Source organism: Diorhabda sublineata, chromosome 10, assembly GCF_026230105.1.
Source record: "Diorhabda sublineata isolate icDioSubl1.1 chromosome 10, icDioSubl1.1, whole genome shotgun sequence".
NCBI classification, from domain to species: domain Eukaryota; kingdom Metazoa; phylum Arthropoda; class Insecta; order Coleoptera; family Chrysomelidae; genus Diorhabda; species Diorhabda sublineata.
This window is the reverse complement of record NC_079483.1, coordinates 8,719,379-8,740,791: the sequence shown is the minus strand read 5'-3', so window position 1 is coordinate 8,740,791 and position 21,413 is coordinate 8,719,379. Positions and strand designations below refer to the sequence as shown.

General features: G+C 31.9%; 3 protein-coding genes across 6 annotated transcripts in view; 1 reads left to right on the top strand and 2 right to left on the bottom strand.

Annotated features, from left to right (window-relative positions):
- LOC130449437 (sialin-like) overlaps positions 1 to 8,494 on the bottom strand; it is a 34,599-nt gene extending 26,105 nt beyond the window's left edge. Inside the window, exon 1 of one of the 3 annotated variants that reach the window (XM_056787249.1) lies at positions 8,291 to 8,494. Coding sequence is in view for 1 of the 3 variants with exons in the window: in XM_056787248.1 (XP_056643226.1) it covers positions 2,939 to 2,972 (34 nt within the window). In the remaining 2 variants the exon portion in view is untranslated. Of the gene's footprint in view, positions 1 to 2,938; positions 3,115 to 7,195; positions 7,280 to 8,290 lie in introns of those variants that run through there. The other 2 variants (XM_056787250.1, XM_056787248.1) reach the window with 2 other exon arrangements.
- Positions 6,742 to 10,857, top strand: LOC130449440 (uncharacterized). Of its 2 annotated transcripts, none has more exons than XM_056787255.1 (4): positions 6,742 to 6,870; positions 9,727 to 9,794; positions 9,853 to 10,005; positions 10,539 to 10,851. In XM_056787255.1, the coding sequence occupies exons 2-4, from the start codon at positions 9,734 to 9,736 to the stop codon at positions 10,766 to 10,768; spliced, it is 444 nt and encodes a 147-aa protein (XP_056643233.1). In that variant the 5' UTR covers positions 6,742 to 6,870; positions 9,727 to 9,733; the 3' UTR covers positions 10,769 to 10,851. The 2 variants fall into 2 exon arrangements, with proteins under 2 accessions (XP_056643233.1, XP_056643232.1); XM_056787254.1 differs by lacking the exon at positions 6,742 to 6,870 and adding an exon at positions 9,496 to 9,592 and having other exon boundaries at positions 10,539 to 10,857.
- Positions 10,843 to 18,776, bottom strand: LOC130449439 (uncharacterized). The gene is made up of 3 exons (XM_056787253.1): positions 18,567 to 18,776; positions 16,612 to 16,839; positions 10,843 to 13,483 (listed from the first exon to the last, which is right to left on the bottom strand). The coding sequence occupies exons 1-3, from the start codon at positions 18,742 to 18,744 to the stop codon at positions 13,251 to 13,253; spliced, it is 639 nt and encodes a 212-aa protein (XP_056643231.1). The 5' UTR covers positions 18,745 to 18,776; the 3' UTR covers positions 10,843 to 13,250.
- Positions 18,777 to 21,413: the final 2,637 nt, after the last annotated feature.

The following is a 21,413-nucleotide window of genomic DNA, read 5'->3' as shown; positions in this document are numbered from 1 at the left end:
CTATCAAGATTGCCTCATAAGTTCACCTTATATGGTAAGATTTCTATCAAGATTGCCTCATAAGTTCAACTTATATGGTAAGATTTCTATCAAGATTGCCCCATAAGTTCACCTTCATTGGTAGGATATCTATCAAGATTGCCTCATAAGTTCAACTTATATGGTAAGATTTCTATCAAGATTGCCCCATAAGTTCAACTTATATGGTAAGATTTCTATCAATATTGCCGCATAAGTTCACCTTATATGGTAAGATCTCTATCAAGATTGCCTTATAAGTTTACTTTATATGATCCTCAAAATTGCCTCGATTCGTAAGATTTCTATCAAGATTGCCTCATAAGTTCACCTTATATGGTAAGATTTCTATCAAGATTGCCTCATAAGTTCAACTTATATGGTAAGATTTCTATCAAGATTGCCCCATAAGTTCACCTTCATTGGTAGGATATCTATCAAGATTGCCTTATAAGTTTACTTTATATGATCCTGATCAAAATTGCCTCGATTCGTAAGATTTCTATCAAGATTGCCTCATAAGTTCACCTTATATGGTAAGATCTCTATCAAGATTGCCTCATAAGTTCAACTTATATGGTAAGATTTCTATCAAGATTGCCTCATAAGTTCAACTTATATGGTAAGATTTCTATCAAGATTGCCGCATAAGTTCACCTTATATGGTAAGATCTCTATCAAGATTGCCTTATAAGTCTACTTTATATGATCCTGATCAAAATTGCCTCGATTCGTAAGATTTCTATCAAGATTGCCTCATAAGTTCACCTTCATTGGTAGGATCTCTATCAAGATTGCCTTATAAGTTTACTTTATATGATCCTGATCAAAATTGCCTCGATTCGTAAGATTTCTATCAAGATTGCCTCATAAGTGTTCACCTTATATGGTAAGATCTCTATCAAGATTGCCTCATAAGTTCAACTTATATGGTAAGATTTCTATCAAGATTGCCTCATAAGTTCACCTTATATGGTAAGATTTCTATCAAGATTGCCTCATAAGTTCAACTTATATGGTAAGATTTCTATCAAGATTGCCTCATAAGTTCAACTTATATGGTAAGATTTCTATCAAGATTGCCTCATAAGTTCACCTTATATGGTAAGATCTCTATCAAGATTGCCTCATAAGTTCAACTTATATGGTAAGATTTCTATCAAGATTGCCTCATAAGTTCACCTTATATGGTAAGATTTCTATCAAGATTGCCTCATAAGTTCAACTTATATGGTAAGATTTCTATCAAGATTGCCTCATAAGTTCACCTTCATTGGTAGGATCTCTATCAAGATTGCCTTATAAGTGTACTTTATATGATCCTGATCAAAATTGCCTCGATTCGTAAGATTTCTATCAAGATTGCCTCTTAAGTTCACCTTATATGGTAAGATCTCTATCAAGATTGCCTTATAAGTTTACTTTATATGATTCTGATCAAAATTGCCTCGATTCGTAAGATTTCTATCAAGATTGCCTCATAAGTTCACCTTATATGGTAAGATTTCTATCAAGATTGCCTCATAAGTTCACCTTATATGGTAAGATCTCTATCAAGATTGCCTCATAAGTTCAACTTATATGGTAAGATTTCTATCAAGATTGCCTCATAAGTTCACCTTCATTGGTAGGATCTCTATCAAGATTGCCTTATAAGTGTACTTTATATGATCCTGATCAAAATTGCCTCGATTCGTAAGATTTCTATCAAGATTGCCTCATAAGTTCACCTTATATGGTAAGATCTCTATCAAGATTGCCTCATAAGTTCAACTTATATGGTAAGATTTCTATCAAGATTGCCTCATAAGTTCACCTTCATTGGTAGGATCTCTATCAAGATTGCCTTATAAGTGTACTTTATATGATCCTGATCAAAATTGCCTCGATTCGTAAGATTTCTATCAAGATTGCCTCATAAGTTCACCTTATATGGTAAGATCTCTATCAAGATTGCCTAATAAGTTTACTTTATATGATTCTGATCAAAATTGCCTCGATTCGTAAGATTTCTATCAAGATTGCCTCATAAGTTCACCTTATATGGTAAGATTTCTATCAAGATTGCCTCATAAGTTCACCTTATATGGTAAGATCTCTATCAAGATTGCCTTAAAAGTTTACTTTATACGATCCTGATCAAATTTGCCTCGTAAAATCTATATATAGGATAACTTATGTGGTTCTGATCAGGATTGCCTTGGACTGTTCTAATCGACAATGCCCTCTTCTGGGTTTGTATGAGAGTAAAAAGTCCGAAGAAAATGTGAACCTAGGTCATTCTGAGAGGGTCTTTATATGGACATGATCAGGGAAATGAGGTTAACTTTGTTTTAACCTGTTTCAACATGGTGTTACGAGGAAATCAGAAAAAAAATTCTACTCGACGAAGTACTATTTGATCGTTTGATTGTAGAAACACGAAACGAGTCATTTCTTTGCCACCGTATTCATCAGATTTGGTTCTTTGTGACATTTTCACTTTTATAACTTCGGGAAACGCGCCAGAAACTATTAATAGTAAATCTTTCAAGGTACTCAAGTCCATCTCAGTTTGAGGCTCACAAATTTATGACAAGTTGGATTAATCGTTAATATGTTTACGCTGACTCTAAACGAGGCCCGTATTTTGAATGCAGATATTAAAAAATCTCGTTTTTCTTGTCAAATTCAATCGCCAAATAATTTATTTTTCCCTCGAGAGTTGTAGATAAAATATAGTATTCTATACGCGAGTAAAGAACAATTTATCCGATTACAATTTAAATGGTTTTTATCTGAACATCTGGGTTTAACAGAGAAACTCCATCACCTGATGTAGAATTCTACTTAAATTTCTTCGAACGAATTTTCCTTAAAAGGAAAAGTGAAAACGTGATAAAACTCGATAGTTTATAAAAAAAAAGCGAAGGAAACTTACGTTTCGATAGAGTCAGCCGCCATCCTAGGAGCATATTTTTCACAAAATACGATTGAAAATTTTACGGAAAAAGTTCGTTTGCTTTGCGGAGGGTTTTCGTTTCAGAATCGTACGAACTAGAGACGGACAACCACGACCGATGGCGGTTTTACAACACTAAATGCGCTTGTCTCACTGTTCCCTTTTATATTTACAGTCTACTCGATTCTTCAATGAATTACAATGAGATTTAGTACGGGTGATACACCTGAATGTTTATTGTTTCACAAAAAATCAACGTGATTCCACAATAGATCATTTTTATAAATAAATGTTAAATACTTTGTTGGATTTTTAAAAAATACGTGATTTGCATATGAAACGTATATCGTTTGTTAGCTTTCAAAACATACAAAGTAATAAAACATTCAATATACAGGTTGTTTAGAAATATCGATTATTCTGAAATCTGTATCAAACTTTAACCAAGTCCTGTATATTGTGGGCGCGGCGAATACCCGACGCCTCGGAATTTCCCAAAGCCTTTTTAAACGCCCAACGTTTGGGCATTCCTAAAATCATACCATAAAGCACAAATTCGGGGATATACGGGGCGTACCAAAAAAAGTTTTTTATCTAAGTCAAAAGGACCGCATACGATGCCATATACAAGGTTCGTGTCACGCGACGTTATCGACGTTAAAAAGGTATATACAGAGCGAAAAAAAAATTCGTAAGCTCGCAAATATAATGTACAAGGTACTCGCAAAATTTATTATAAACTCATTGGGGTTTTCACGTTCTGAATTTTGGTGTCAATTTGAAGTTTGTGACATAGATTTGGCATAATATACAGAGTTTATCAGAGTGTGACCTGAAAACGAAACAATAACGCCTTGTATACACTCCTTTTGGTATCGATACTATCGTTCCCGCCCTGTATATTTCCCGTCTGATATCTGACGTCAACGTCTCAACGGTCACGTGACTCTAATCTTACATATCGCTTCGTATATGGTCCTTTTCACATCTTGATTACTTAGATAAAAACTTTTTTTAGATACGCCCCGTATATGCCCGCTTGCCGCCAACCTGTGACGTCGAGGCGATGAGGATTGGTGAGGTTAGGTCACAGTGACCTTTGAACGGCGCTACCAACAATATATTATGATCTGTAACTACCCTTTTAATGTTTACTGCTAATTACGTGGCTTCATAATATTAAAAATTTTGGGCAGGGGTAAGAACCACTGTAGAATTAATTTATACCATTAGAAACAGGATAAAATAGTCGAAAGTGATCGCAAACATCCTTTAATGGATAGCAGAAGTAGAATCCGATTAACTTTTAACAAACTGCACTTGTTTTTTATAGATACATTCCTGGAATTTAATCACCACACCACGTACATTATTTGCAGGTTTTGATAATTTAAAAAAACTTATTATTGAAACGATCTAGATTCACCTAACCTAAATTTCGTAATCGACTAGCATTTATTAAACAATAAATTCTTGTAGATGTTTTTTTTTGGTTCAATGTTAAATAATTTTGTGGAATTTCTGCTAAATCAAAATTAGAAAATTGTAACTTAGGAACAAATGAAATAAATACCGAATATGGTCGTTGTTTATGTATTTAATGAATGGTAGGTACCCACTTTCTATAGATGTAACAACAAGGCCAATGTAATGACATTTAAAGGTACTTGCTCGTTTTAAATAACAGGTACTTCTACAAGGTGTGTCTTAAGGTCTGTGTCATTTAACGATACATTTCAAATTTGTGCTATTAGTCCAGTGAACAAAGGTTTTCACTTCAGAAGACGCATGGATTTGCGTTAAATTTCGAAATTAAATTCTATTTGTACTTATAAATCTACCCTATATAAATATGTACGTGCTGTAACATGCAATTCGGCTTATTACGATCTTTATTCACGTATTATGGAACAGTAGACACTTCTGATTTATTTATTCTAACATTCGAGTTTGTGGAGAAATTAATTAGTAATCGATTTTCCATTCTAATCGAGAAATTTAATAAAAACTCGGAATGTAAGCTAAATCGTCCTCTACCTATCTATACCAAACCTATTAAAGTAAATTTTTGATGATTTTATTTTTTGTATTCGCCGATAAGTTTTACTTTGCGCTTTTTTTATTGCGCTTACAAAAATTCCAGTAATTTTTATGGATTTTCTTTTGTTTTAAGCAAATTTTGTATGATAGTTTTGACATTGTAACGTTTTTTGTATTTATTTATACTCTTTCTATTCGTGGAGTTAATTAATAAACACCATCTCTCACGTTCTTATTTTTTTACACACTTCACAATACACTTAACTTATAATAATTTACTGATAAATAATTTCTGCGATTACTTTTACTAATTCGTTCTTTTTGCAACGAATTTTCATTTAAAACTAAACTAACTACGCTTACACAACTCCTTATATATCCTAAATAGTATTCTAAAAATTTCTAGAACAAAAAAATACAAAAAAATAAATAGACTTTCCTAGAAATTGTTTAAAAGAAATACTGTAAATAAACCGCGCCGCTAATTATGAAGGGCGCTGCGCGAATTCGCCGAATTTGGTTGCATCCAATTTAATATTAATTTAATTTATTTAAATTCTTTAACTGAGGCCGAATACCACTTCCTGAAGAAGAGTCTCCTGACTTAAGATTATAGTGCAAATTGTTGTAAGGGGTGAAAATTACCCTTTATTCTCAAATTTCATTAAAATAAAAGTTAGAGCATTTAGAAAGTTGAAAAAACATTTGTAGGATCAAAATAAAGATCCTATTATGTTTTAAGATACTATTTATATTATTCAACCCTTAAAAACCAACCCCTCTTATGATAAGATTTAAAAAAATGATTTTACTTAATTTCTATTATTAGTATTGTATGCAAACACAAATTTTTCACCCTCAAAAATCATCCCTTATTGGAAAAAAGTTGAAAGAAAACGTTTATGATCTTATTTATAGAATTAAAAATATTAAAAAATATTACTTATGTTAAATTGATATTTTTTGTACTACTTGATTTGTAAATGATTATTTAGCGTATTTCCATCTCTTAAAAACTACCCCTCAACTGAAAAGAATATTTCAATATAATTTCTTCAAGAATTTTAATTTAAAAAAATTAACAATTTATTTTTTTATTTATAATTTATTAATCTAAATAGCCGTATATTTGCGAATTATACAGCAACCTACAGCTTTTCAAATATACCTCTCACCCCCACAAATTATTTACTCTGATTCGGTCATGTCAAATATAAGGCCCGCGGTCCGTTTTCGGCCCCCGGGCCGTATCAATAAGGTCCGCGATCGCAATGTGTCACAGAAAAGAATAATAATGGTTTTTAGAAAACTTTGGTATGATTTTTAACAACCATATATTACTTACTTATATAATTTAATAAATAAAATGTTATAAAAATTTAGTTGATTTTTTTTTATTTTCAATCTGGCCCACCTGCAATATTGAGTTTGACACCACTGCTCTAATTAGTCGATAAAAACTATCTTTACCAATCCCTCAATGGTTCAAAATATACAAGACATCTACCAAACTTTCTTTAATAGTGATCTATAGTAATTTTTTTATATACGAGAGAGTAATAAAACTTACTAACTACACTAAATATAATACTTAGTGTGTCGCGCCGAGAAGCCTTGAGACCTTGAAAAAGTACAGATGATGTAATGATTTCTTAGTTGCTATCGGTTTATATAGACGGATTCTCTGAAGATAGCGATATATATATATATATATATATAATTTTAGATCAATTATTGCATACCTAGCATATGCTGCATTTAAAATCAACTTGTGTTTTAAGTGCATTTTTATTCTATTAGTGTATAACCATGAAAACGGTTAATTCACGATTCGGTGTTACTGGCAACTAACTGATTTGCATATATAGGAAGTAAGTACACTTTCGGATTACGAATTTTTTTTTCTAAATAAAAATAAAACCTATTTACATTCTTTTCGAGTACTTTTTTTCATATTTAAAACGACCTTGACTGTTTGTTAACCTTGATAGACTAACGTCTACAAAATCCTACAAAGATATTTACTACCAGCAATACACATTCAAGTTTTGTTTATCAATGTTGCTTTATAATACAGTTTATATGTGAAACTCGATAAAAACATAACGTTTTAGGGCTTTTTTACCATTTACTAAAATCCATAATAACGTACTGGGATTGCGTTGCAATAACAAAACAATTTATTTATAAACTTACCATTTTTTTAACACAATCACTAAACAGCACAACGTCTGTTTATACAAATGATTCCGACAATAACAATAGAATACCGGTTAATTAATGGCGGGATATTTGACATATGACAGATTCTCGATTACGTGGCGCTATCAACGGAATGTACAGTAAGTAAATGACTGAGAATGAAATACATAGAGGGAGCAAGCACACGCTTATGTTCAAACGTTTTTGTTAGTTCTCGCTGGAACCGTGTAGACGTCACTACTAGTATTATAGCTCAATTTCCTTTCCGCAAATGAAAACATAACGGAAATCCAAATCATACTTTATACAGGGTGATTAGGAACTTAACATACTTCGTCAGGGAGGAGATCATATGGCTACTAATATTATTTTTTAGTTTTTTCAAACTATATTCGTTTTCCACTTTTTAGTTCGATTTATTATCAAAAATAAATTTTTTCTCCAAGTTTTAATGTTGTAATTCTCTCGAACAACATAATAAAATTCGTAAGTAATAAGAATTTCCAATAGAGAGCAGACAATTGATACCATTTTGACGTAGATCAGCTGTTATCTTAGATTGCCGTTCAAGGCGTTCTATACAGAGCCAAGCTATTTAAATTAGAGTTAGAGAGATTAAATTAAAGTTTATTACTAATAAAAATTTTAATATAATTCAAAAACATAACTTTTCTGTTATTATACCCATATTGTTATTTTTTTCTTCAATCTATACACAAGTAGACAAAATTTTCCTTGGTATTGCATATCATTGAAATAAATAAATAACTATAATATGTCTTTATCAAGAAAATAGAAAATTATATTTACTACACTATATTATGGGAAACAAAAAACCCATTGTATGAGATCTTTTTTTAAAATCTTGTTTTCTTGGTGTCCCTATTACATTAATTCCTATTGTAGTTTTATAGTGTTACATTTTTTAACTAATTTCACCTCTTTTGACAAACACTGTAAGTAAAATTGAATTAATTGAGCAGAAATATTATCATCATTATTGTTATGAGATCGTATATACTGGAACAAAATAATTATTATGCTTTTATGCTTATATATTAGGTCGTGGTTAAAAAAACAAAGATATACCTCAATAACTTCTTTTGTAATAGCATCTTTTCTCAATCGAGTCAGGTAGGTTCGGTCAAAATATTCTTCACCGAAATGGTTACCATAGTACACTTTAATTCACGTCGATAACTTTTACTAACTGATAGTTTCTTCTTATAAATCACAAGAAAACATTATTGTTCTATTATTAACATTAGAAAACGACAATGATAATATAAAATTAAAAAAAAACACACAATTCACATAATTATAAACAACACAAATGTCAAGTTAATAAAGATGGCGATATCTGTACCACTTTTATGACAGGCGTAGCCAAGGTTGGTAGAGAATAGGTTGCCCTATAACGTAGTCATTAGGGGAGGCCGTTACGTCATTTATTGAAAACGATCCGAAGAATAGGGGCTCTTTTAGTTGACTGTGTTTTTAAATTTATTAATTAGCATAGGATAGCAATAGAGTTAATGCCTTATATGCCAAATTAGTTACTTCGGTAAAATATTGATACTATAATAATTGAATATAAATTAATATTTGAAAAACTAAATAGGTATTTGGAAATAATATAGAAAATTTCTAATAAAAAACACGTATGAACTTTTAATAAACTATAGGATTACAGTATAAAATATAATATAAACAAAAATATCTTTTTATAATTAAATTTGTAATGCTTTTCTTTATAATTGTAAATATATCTGGTTTTATATTTACCTTCAAAAACGGCCAAATAAAACGACATATCTATGTTCTCGTTTGTCAGCTTTAAACAGATGACGTCACGCGTAGTTCGCATTAGTTAATGGACAGCCTATTCTCTACCAACCTTGATGCGTAGCGTCTCCTTGGTTTTTATTAATGTTATGCAACACATTTTACACTTAACGAAGTAAAAGAATATTTATGTTATAATAATTATTTCTTCGTCGGGGAATGTATTTACATACAAAAATAATTTAAAACGTATACTCTATAAAAATACTTTCGAGAGAACAGTAGAATATAATCAAAAATTCTTTTTATTTTTAACCTCACAAGTCGAAAAATATTTTTTTAGCACATAATTACGATATTTGATGTGACAGGCCACAAATTTGGTTTTTCTGTTATATTTTATGGCAAAAAATCTGATAATTAAATCATATTATTTACAAGAGATAAAAATGGGTCAAAGTTTGTGATATTGACCTATGGTATTATCGTAATGATAACTCTCAACTCTCTTAAAGAGTTTTAGTAGTAGAATCGTTGTTATGATGAGTTCGTAAATATTTTCATTAGTTTTATACTCAAGATATTCGATTTAAGTATTAAATAAAAGTGAGTATTATTGAATACTGAATTTATTTAACGCAAACAAGATTATAATCGATTTTTTCGACGAGCTTGTACCTAAAAAACTTTCTATTTTAGACTTATTCCTTTCATAATTACCACCTTTTAATTATTTTTAGAAAAAACATGGAAAAATCTTTAGTATATACATCTACAATATTAATAGTATTATGTTTCGTAACGCTTGGTGAGAATTACATATGAATCGAAAACAGAACATTTTTCTTAGTGTATTATATTTCCAGGTACTTCGATACATTGTTTCCAGTGTAATTCCGCCGAAAATCCAGAATGTTCGGATCTTACTGTAAATAATACTGAAAGTATATTTTATCGACCGTGTAAGAAAAACGAAACTGCCGATGAAAGTTTTTTTTGTAGAAAATATGCTACGACTGGTACGTTTTTACATATCATATCGTGAGCCTATCGACTTTTCTCTATTTCTCTTTATCAATAAATATCGACTAATCGTGAAAAGCCCAGGTAAATATCGGTCAAGTTGAAATCCTTCTACACATAAACAAACCATCCAATATTTTTATCTCAGTAGGGATCTTCAATCGGTGGCTCCATAGTACGTAATCAATGTAGTCAATAGAGCGCGCTAATATCACATACAGGAATCTTTTTTATGTGTTCGTTAAAAGAATAATGATACATCTAATAATTGATAGAGTGCGCTAGTAAAATAAGCAGGAATCTTTTTTTATCGTTTGATAGAATTAAAATTATAGAAATCTTGTTTTGGTGTTCGGTAAAAAAACTGTGATACCGACATTAGTTGACAGAGAGCGCTGGTTTTACATGTAGGAATCTTTTATTTGTCGTTTGATACTAGCGTGAAATTGTAGGAATCTTTTTTGTATATTGAAATGTGACATGATTAACAGTTAATCGAGTGACAAAAAATTAATTTAAATTGTTTCAGTTCTTGGGGTAAAGGACCAAAAAGATTCCGTTAGGATTTTCAGGAGTTGCGGTTGGATCAATACGAAAAATATAACTAAAGATACTTGCAGTAAAGACGAAAGTGATTTTATTGAAAAAATTACTTGTACTTGTTTTTCGGACGGCTGTAATTCAAGTACACGAATATATCCATCGGAATTTCTATTTTTTATTGGATTATTTTTATATATTTTATGTCAATTTGAATAAAAATTATTATAAGAATTATTTACTGTAGATGTTTTAGTAGATTAAAAATATGTTATAAATAAAGGACGCAAAAATTTGATTTTTGTTTTAATAATTGGTCTTTTTTTTATCGCTTATAATAAATATTTATAAACAATAACATTCACTAAAATACGACATAATTGGACACTTTTTTTATAATTTCAATACTAATCTAATTTCACAGTATAAATATGGTACATTTAAGGCCTTCCTATTTATTTTCTAAGGCATAATACAACTCGAAGATTTTCGACAGCGAATTTCTATTTTTTTTTTAATTTAACTTCTGTTATTTTTTCAAACAAATATACGAAAAATCGTATACAGTGTGTCCATTAAATAAATTTCTCTGTTTAAACTGGTATTAAGCCTCTGGTAGGTTCTGGTGGATCCAAGATTACGAAATTTTCATTTTGTAATTACTACCATGAAGCATTTTATATTTTTAATTATTCGAATCACTTGCACGTCCAATTTTCTATGAATATTTGGATGTAACTGATAGTTGTTAGATTTAAAGCTCGATGGAATTTGCGGCCTACAATTTAAGAAAACCCCATAAGAACAACGGGGTCGAATCGCCCGATTTCGATGGGTAGTTCAACTCAAATCGCTCGTGCTGAATATTCAAGCCGTAAAGTTGAAAAAAATTGGTAATAATCACCAGAAACTTCACAATTAATAAATTCTGTGACTTCAACTTTGAACATTTCAATAATTTTTCATGTTTGTACAAAACGTTGAACGATCTAATCATAGAAATAATGAGAAAGAATATTGTAGGCCAAACAAAGCTTTGGTCGGAACTTAGTCTCAGTCACCATAAAAGACGACGACTTATAACCAAAAAAAAATAATAATAATAAAAAGATAATAATTTTGAGATCAGATAGTGGACGTAATGAAGAAATAGATGATGAACTTGAACAAGAATCACGTTTTCCCTAAATTATTCTTGTTTTTCATATAATTTGAACGACAAATAAAAAAAAAACTAGAAATTCCCTTCAAAATTTTAAAGCAACACGTAATTAATGATTTGTAGCTAAGATTTTCTCTTTACAACAATATTATAAACATTAGTATTCTGTATTCGTAGCGTACGTGAAGTAATTGGGGAATAAATTTGGTATACACAACATAATTAAGTTAATTAGCTGATACAATACAAAAAAACATCGAAAAGTTACTAGGTCCACGCTAATGAACCAAATGGACTTATGAAGCGACTAATTCTGATGTTGTATCGAAATAACTGGATTCATAAGTTCATTTGGTTCATTAGCGCGGACCTAGTAATTTTTAGAAAAAAGTTTTTGCAATTTAGACCAGGAAAGAAGCCTTTGGAAATGATAAAGAGCGAGAAAAAAAATAATTGGGGGATGAAATCTATTAGGAAATGAATAAAAATGAAACGAAAATTTATTTATGGAGAATCTGAGGTCGGAAGTGGGTTTTTAAGGGTAAAAAATGGTTTGTCTCGATTTCTAATTACTTATGTTTATCAATGTAACATGGAATTTCACGTTTTTCGAGTAATTTCAGTATGAAATTTTAATAAATAACTAAACATTGCACAGATGGTTGAAAAAAATTTCGGATGCGAGTTTTTTTGCCTTTTCTGAGAAAACTCACAATGGTGATGATATTTCTTCACACCATCAGGGATTTTAATGAAGAAAAAACCGAATTTTTAAGAAAAGCTGATATTTTGACGGGCGGATTTTCGATTAAAAATTAGGGTGCTTTTCGATATTAAGTCAAAATTAAATTAAAAAATTAACATTTTAAATAAATTATAGTGTATTTTGGATATAAGGAGGTGAGTTTTCAACAAATCTAGTAAAAAGAAATGTTTCTTATAAAAGATAAAAATAAAAAGCCAAAAACTTGGTTATGTCAATTTTTCATTAAAATTTTGAGGTTATATGAAAAAAGTGTGAATACAAAAGTTGTAGACCTTTTTAATACCCACAACTTTGCCCCGTGACTTTTCTCCATAGGATTAGTAGTTTTGCCAGAAATCGAGATAAACTGTTTTTGATTTTTAAAAACTCACCCTCCTCCCCTTCCCTACAGAAAGTGGTGAAGACCTACACGGTACAAGAAAAGAGAACGTTTCCGGCAGTTATAAACCACCCCCAGGTAGTATTTTACCTCGATCGAATATTACATCGTTTTATATAACCGATAAAAACCTGATTATACAAGGTGATGTTAAATATTTTTTCGAGGAAACGAAATATTTTCATTTATCTAAAAAAAATATTCCACTTTAGTTATTTCAATTCCACGGGCACTGCGCCGATTCGTTTTCGAAAATCAATAATTAAATTAACCTTTTTACCTGCGCTATTTTTACGTCTGGCAACATTGCGCTTATAAACTATAACAACTTAATACTATCCCTTTTTTTCATGATTAAAGAGAAAATCGAACCACATTACATATTTTTCATCCATTATATGTGAAAATCGATTATTTTGTATGTTAGCGTTGTAATAAACACACTATACAATACTGAAATTAAATTCGTTCCGTATCTAGTTGAAGAATTACAACCTTCCGATGAACATTTAGAACAGTAAACTGTTTTAACAAAGCCACTGTTGTGTTCTTGAATCTTGTTGCATATGTCCAAATTTCCTTGCTCAGCCAATTGGCAACCGCGCAAGAAGTAATCTTTATTACCGACTAAAACAAATGAGTATATTAGTAAAACGATATCTGTATTACCGACTAAAATAAATAAAATCAGCGAGATCAGTAACAACCAGGAAGGAATCTTTACTAACGACTAGAACAAATAAGAATTTCAGTGAAGTTAAAGAAATCTCGTAGGAAGTAATCTGTATTACCGACTAAAGCAAATGTAAAACGGTATCTGTTTTACCGACTAAAATAAATAAGATTAGTGAAATCATTGAAAACCAGGAAGGAATCTTTACTAACGACTAAAACAAATGAGAATTTCAGCGAAGTTAAAGAAATATCGTAGGAAGTAATCTGTATTACCGATTAAAGCAAATGTAAAACAGTATCTGTATTACCGACTAAAATAAATAAGATTAGTGAAATCATTGAAAACCAGGAAGGAATCTTTACTAACGACTAAAACAAATGAGAATTTCAGCGAAGTTAAAGAAATATCGTAGGAAGTAATCTGTATTACCGATTAAAGCAAATGTAAAACAGTATCTGTATTACCGACTAAAATAAATAGATCAGTGGTTTCATTAAAAACCAGAAAGGAATCTTTTACTAACGGCTAGAACAAATGAGAATTAGCTAATGTGAAACGGTATCTGTATTACCGACTAAAATAAATAGATCAGTGATGTCATTAAAAACCAGGAAGGAATCTATCTTTTACTAACGGCTAGAACAAATGAGAATTAGCTAATGTGAAACGGTATCTGTATTACCGACTAAAATAAATAGATCAGTGATGTCATTAAAAACCAGGAAGGAATCTTTACTAACGGCTAGAACAAATGAGAATTTCAGTGAAGTTGAAGAAACCTGTAGAAAGTAATCTGTATTGCCGACTAAAACTAATGAGTGTATTAGTAAATCGATATCTGTATTACCGACTAAAATAAATAAGATCAGTAACAACCCGGAAGGAATCTTTACTAACGACTAGAACAAATGAGAATTTCAGTGAAGTTGAAGAAACCTGTAAAACGTAATCTGTATTGCCCACTAAAACTAATGAGTGTATTAGTAAATCGATATCTGTATTGTATTACCGACTAAAATAAATAGATCAGTGATGTCATTAAAAACCAGGAAGGAATCTTTACTAACGGCTAGAACAAATGAGAATTTCAGTGAAGTTGAAGAAACCTGTAGAAAGTAATCTGTATTGCCGACTAAAACTAATGAGTGTATTAGTAAATCGATATCTGTATTACCGACTAAAATAAATAAGATCAGTAACAACCCGGAAGGAATCTTTACTAACGACTAGAACAAATGAGAATTTCAGTGAAGTTGAAGAAACCTGTAAAACGTAATCTGTATTGCCCACTAAAACTAATGAGTGTATTAGTAAATCGATATCTGTATTGTATTACCGACTAAAATAAATAAAATCAGCGAGATCAGTAACAACCCGGAAGGAATCTTTACTAACGACTAGAACAAATAAGAATTTCAGTGAAGTTAAAGAAATCTCGTAGGAAGTAATCTGTATTACCGACTAAAGCAAATGTAAAACGGTATCTGTATTACCGGCTAATATAAATAGATCAGTGATATCATTAAAAACCAGAAAGGAATCTTTACTAACGGTTAGAACAATTCAGAAGACAAAAGCAAATGTAAAACGGTATCTGTATTACCGACTAAAATAAATAAGATTAGTGAAATCATTGAAAACCAGGAAGGAATCTTTACTAACGACTAAAACAAATGAGAATTTCAGCGAAGTTAAAGAAATATCGTAGGAAGTAATCTGTATTACCGATTAAAGCAAATGTAAAACGGTATCTGTTTTACCGACTAAAATAAATAGATTAGTGAAATCATTAAAAACCAGGAAATAATCTTTACTAACGACTAGAACAAATGAGAATTTCAGTGAAGTTGAGGAAACCTGTAGAAAGTAATCTGTATTGCCGACTAAAACTAATGAGTGTATTAGTAAATCGATATCTGTATTACCGACTAAAATAAATAAGATCAGCGAGATCATTAACAACCCGGAAGAAATCTTTACTAACGACTAGAACAATTCAGAATTTCAGTGAAGTTAAAGAAATATCGTAGGAAGTAATCTGTATTACCGATTAAAGCAAATGTAAAACGGTATCTGTATTACCGGCCAAAATAAATAAGATTAGTGAGTTTAATGAAAACCTGCAGGAAGGAATCTTCACTACCGACTAAAACAAATAAGAATATTAGTAAAGCGATATCTGTTTTATCTACTAAAATAAATAAGATTATCGATTGAAACAAATAAGATTAAGCCAGTGATTCATTACACGGATACTCGCTCTGTAGCCGCCAGGTTGGCGTTGTGATCGAGGGATGGAAAAATAAAATAATCAACTTCAAATGAATTATAATAAATGCCTTAATTGGAGCACGGGTGACACTGTATAACCGTATTGACCGATGCTTTGTGTCAAACTTTTCATCCCTACCCTACCCCCGTCCCTCCTTAGATAACAGCGCCCGCCATGGCCATTCCACAAACTATTGTAGAAATATCCAAATTTAGGTAACCGAAAGGTTATACACCCGGCAGTCAACGTGTTAATTAATTGAAGATGAGTTAAATACGGCAATGCAGCAAAAACAGTTAATTAGATAAATTTGTTTAAAAGGACATTGCCAGTTGATATATTTCGTATTTCCTATCCATACATTTACCTTCATTTGCATTATAAAATGTCCTCAAACATTCTTTTATAGCTGTCGTAAAATGTCACAAGATTAGTGAATAGATACAGAAAGGAATGTAGGGCAAATCGAAACCGGCGACATTTGGACTTCGAAATAATCATTCCAGAAACTTTGTTGAATTTAGTTTTATGTAGATAAAACCGCGTTCGATTTTTCTTTGTTTTAACCTTTGTTTTCAAGAAAATATTTGAAATATCCGTAGAATTTTCTCGGTACGCACATTCTTCAAGACATTTCTAAATACAGATCTTAAACTTTGAAAAGTCAGGTCACAAATTATACCAGAACTCATACTTTGATGCAAAACGCCACTAAAAAATGAGCAGGATCTTGAACGACTCCAAGGATCACGCAGATATGATCGGTCTGCGGGGATAGGAGAAAAATTTGAGGAGATAAATACTAACCTTTGGTCATCATCTTCAAACAGGCCATTCCTATTCTACCAGGTTCGCTTTCTATACTATCCACTTCGAAGAGTTTGTGGTACGATTGATCGATGTGTCTGGCGTAATCTCTGGTTTGCTTTAACGCCGTCATGTCGCATTTGACGAGTGATATCTGATCCAATTTCGGTTTAGCGCAATCCTCGTAATTATATTCCGCCAAACAACTATAACATTTCACGGAATGAACTGAAAACAGACCAATTCCATCAATGAGACGCGGCTAAAAAACGTCTAAGGGTGCTCAAGTTATAGTACATCTGTTAACGAAAGAACTTTAGCTGTCGATGATAGTTTCAAAAATAAAAATTTATCAGTTCTAGTTTCATCTACGTAGGTAGGAAATAGAGGAAAAAAAACGTGTATTTACTAAGAGAAACTGGACTTAACAATTGAGCTTTGTAAAACATTTCAAAAATCCCGGTAACCACAACGCGTTGGTGCCGATGCTTGCGCTCTGAAGCAGTTCCTGGAAACGACAGTTATTCATTCAAAAATTCACCAAAATCTAAAGACAAGCCTAAAAGAAAATCTACAGGATACGATACGGATAAACTTGAACCAACTAAGCAACTAACCTGATTGTTTGGCTTCAGATCACAACTCAATACCTTAGAACAAGTACGCTGCACGTTCACTGTTCTGCTAGACATAGCGCAGACCTCTGACAAGGTCTAGCATAACGGTTTACTATAAAAGATCAGAGAAAACCTCCCACGTAACTATTTTCTTTCTCTAGTAAGTCAGTACAATTCTTAGACCAAACGCTGCATCCTATAACCTCAGGTGTACCGCAGGGAAGCCTACTGGAACCATCTGGCTCCAACAATTAAAGTGTACTATGTGTAATAGTTCATGACACTTCGATAAGCCAGAAAAAAACGACAGCCATTTAAGTGAAGCTAATTTTGTGATTTTCAAAACGATTTCGAATGTTAATTTATCATTTCTTCTTGATGGAATTAAAAAAAATACTGTACTAGCTCAGCAATGGTTTCAAAAGTGTTACCCGGACTCTGTACCATCGAAAAGATGATGGTGAAGGCTCTGGTCGTCCAATTAAGGTGGTTACTCCAGAAAAAATCAAAAAACTCCTTAAATTGATTATATCTAATCGTAAATTAAAAATGCTTGATGCAGTTAAAGGCATGACGCTATCAAAAGGCGATAGGTTCATAATTATGTATGAAAATTTGACTATGAGAAAGCTTTTTTCAAAGTAGGTGCACAGTTTAGTCAAAGTTGATCAAAACCAACAACGTATTGAAGATTCAGAGCCGCGTTTAGCCACAAATCAGATTTTTTGCATCGATATGTGACAATGGATCAATCAGTTCACTCGGGAATAAAAACCAATATCACCTGAGTGGACTGCAGTTGGTGAACCGGGTCCGAAGGCACAACAGTCAACTGGGAAGGTTATGGCTTCAGTATTTTGGGATGCGTTGATTATTATTGATCGATTATCTCCAAAATGGAATAGCGAATACTACATAGAGTTGTTGGATCGTTTTAAATCAAAAATCAAAGTGAAACGGCCTCATGTGTCGAAGAAAAAACCAAGACAATGCACCTATTCACATCTCGATGGGAACGATGGTTAAATCGAAGGAATTACAATTCGAATTGCTTCCTAATCCACCGTATAGTCCAGATCTGGTCTCTAGTGACTACTGTTCAAAAAATAAAGAAGTAATTGCTGAATCTGAAGCCCAGTTTGAGGTAAAAGACAAATCCTTCTAAAAGGACGTTATCGAGAAGTTAGAGAAGCGTTGGAAGGATTTTATTACTCTTGAAGAAAAAAATGTGATTTTTTTTAGTGACACGACTTATTGAATGGCGTTTAATGCCCTACTTTTATGTTATATTGGAATATATAATTAAACGAATGCCATTTACGCATACAGTTATTTTACCTGAATTGATCCTGACTGCGAAGAAAAGGACCACGCATCCGTGAACTAAAGGCCACATTTTACAACCCACTACGAAAAAAGATTTTAAAAAAATTTCACGGGAATTTTGACGGCGTGTGTGTAATCCGAAAAGTTTGTAAACAAAATGCGCGAAATAAGTTCGGACGCGTCTGGACATTAAAAAGGACGCCAAGGATATCTGGCGCCGAAGCTTGGGCGAATAGAAGCCCCGGAATGTTGAAAGGATTCCGCTACGCATTCGTGGTCGATGACACCGTAGGGAGACAATCATTGGCGGGGAATTGTAAACGATTCAATTTAAAAAAAAAAAATTATTTACAAATCACTTTTTTTATACGATTGGTTTTAAAATTGATTCATATAATACCCAATAAAAATCGTCCCCAAATGTCAGCATTCCTCAATTAAGTTGTGAATCAAATTTGCGCATGCGCAGTTTTTGTTTGAGGATCGTCTAAGTGAACGATGCGAAGATTTTTTCTGAAATGTTTTTGCTCCAGTAGAAATCGAATGGAATCGATCAATTAATCGATCAATAAGACAAACCAATCAGTACATTTTACTGAAAACAGATCCCATGGGCTGTTTTTACATGGTTGCAATGGATAAATACCAAAAAATACCGTTTGCAGTAACAAAATTTGTATGATAAACATTTATTAATATGAAAGTATCAGTTGGATGGAAATCCTTGATTTTAAAGGATTGCATTGTGAACATAAGAAGAAGAGATGGTACAGAGTTACGTCTGAGATGTTGAGTAGACATTTCTATACCAAATGTTGCCAAGAGGCTCGCGGCGAGCATTTCGAACATCTACTTCATTATAATTAAAGTTTTATTCAGTTCCATATACTTTCCCAGCGATGTTTAATGATAATGAGTTCGATACTCTTTTTATAATAAATCTAGGAACAGAAAATAATCCGAGAGAGCTAAATCTGGCGTATAGGGTGGATAAAATAGCAATTCAAACTTCAATAAATTAATTTTGGCATTTGCAATTACGGATTTCTAAGTTTGTTAAACAACATTTTATTTTTAACCGTTTTTGCTTGTTTTCTTCGCTGAAACGTCGAAATAAGTTCTCATAATAATCATCGTTTTATAATTTTTACTTTTTCAAGATAGTCCAATTCAAATTTTGAGTTAATTTGCGATATACCGCATTCTATTTCGTTTGACTGTTCCCCAACGTATCCCCACAAATAAATAATGTTTCCCAATTGATTATAGTGAGTTATAGTTATTATAACTCATGTTGTTTGTTTAAATATACTTTCAAGTATATAAAAACAATCGAATAATCAATATATGAATTAATTTGAGTGGATAAAATTATTTATTTTGCCGATTTGATTAAGTTTCATGGTATGCGCGTCGCGTCGTCTATCGAGTGGATTTTATATCTCGTATCAACGTCGTCATAGATGGACGCCAAAACGACGCCACGGCGTCTCTTAAGACGGCGTTTAACCTCAATACAAAATAATAAAACTAGATGTAGATACGTTTACCGGGGTTATGGAAAAAATTCGTTATATATACAAATCAAACAAGTAAAAGATTACAATTTGTCCAAATCCGCATTAGAATTTAATCAGTGAATCATTTAAAAGTATAGATAAACAACATTACACAAAAAATAAGTAACGTAAATACATAATTCTAAATATTTTTCTATAATCATGAGGTAGATAGCTTGAGTAGGGTTTTCAGGGCATATTGAAGGTCAAATTATTATTTTTTGGACAATAAATCATGCGGTAATCGTGGTTTCAAGATTAATCATCAACAAGTCTATTAGCAGATTCGGTAAAAGTACTAGAATCCTGCACACAAAGAGGATAAACAATCTTTTTGACTACATTTTACAAAATTACAAAGTAAAGTGAAACAATAAGACAAAAAATATTTCAGGATCCTCAAATAAGTCATAGAGAATGTCCTCAAGGAATACCAAGTCTCTGGAGGGCAACCTCGTATCAATCCCGGACGAAATGGCTTAATTAAAGTTTAAAATAGAGGCTGTACTGATTACCAGTTGGAAAAAAGTGGAGACGATGGGGCAGTCATTCCAATAATTGGGAATGGAGCTTGATGACCGAATGAATTTCAACAAAAAGCAGGCAAATTTCGTGCAAAATCTTATATCGAACTTAGGAGGTCCAAAATAGAGAAAAACAATCTCTGTTGTTGGTAATCGCATCGTGGATTTCCAATTTCCAAAGATTATAATGTAGACGAAAAGACAGGCAAGAACTAATAATACCTGAAAACTTCTTCGTTTGAAGCTGAGAATGAATGTTCAAACGTTAGCTCCAAGCTTCCAAAATAATCCAAAATCAAGCCTAATGCACTATTATTGGTGTTAAAGACTGACAATAACTAAAATTGCGTTTGCTTCCGGATATTTAATAACCAGAAGTTGAAATATGTAAAAAATAAGTAGAAAATACGTGAAAAATAAGTAGGAGAAAACAGGAAGTCATCCTCAGGGCCGATGAATTGAGGAAATATTAAAAATCAAGTAGAAAACTTAAATAGATCCGCATTATAGATCTACCAGCTTCAAATAGATCGAAATTCTAGAATTTTCTAAGAAATTTTCAAAGCTATGATGTTAAAAAGTTATTCCCCAGTATAATTTCACTATAGTGTGGCGACAAAAACAAAAAATTACCGGCGTTACATTAAATGTTACGTAAAGACAATCCTCGAAATATTAATCATCCCCTCGTATATCTAAACGATAACTGAGGTTCGTCTATTTCGTTCTCAGACAACGAAAAACGAAGGTAGTTTTATTTCATAATTCAACGTTTA

Excerpts from the sequence above, each read along its gene's own strand:
- LOC130449440 (XM_056787254.1), top strand. The coding sequence starts at position 9,734 with ATGGAAAAATCTTTAGTATATACATCTACAATATTAATAGTATTATGT. Across the intron at positions 9,795-9,852 it reads ATTATGTTTCGTAACGCTTG|GTACTTCGATACATTGTTTC; the intron begins GTGAGAATTACA and ends TTATATTTCCAG. Across the intron at positions 10,006-10,538 it reads TAGAAAATATGCTACGACTG|TTCTTGGGGTAAAGGACCAA; the intron begins GTACGTTTTTAC and ends AAATTGTTTCAG.
- LOC130449439 (XM_056787253.1), bottom strand. The coding sequence starts at position 18,744 with ATGTCCAGACGCGTCCGAACTTATTTCGCGCATTTTGTTTACAAACTT. Across the intron at positions 16,840-18,566 it reads CGCAGTCAGGATCAATTCAG|TTCATTCCGTGAAATGTTAT; the intron begins GTAAAATAACTG and ends GTCTGTTTTCAG. Across the intron at positions 13,484-16,611 it reads TTTGAAGATGATGACCAAAG|TCGGTAATAAAGATTACTTC; the intron begins GTTAGTATTTAT and ends CATTTGTTTTAG.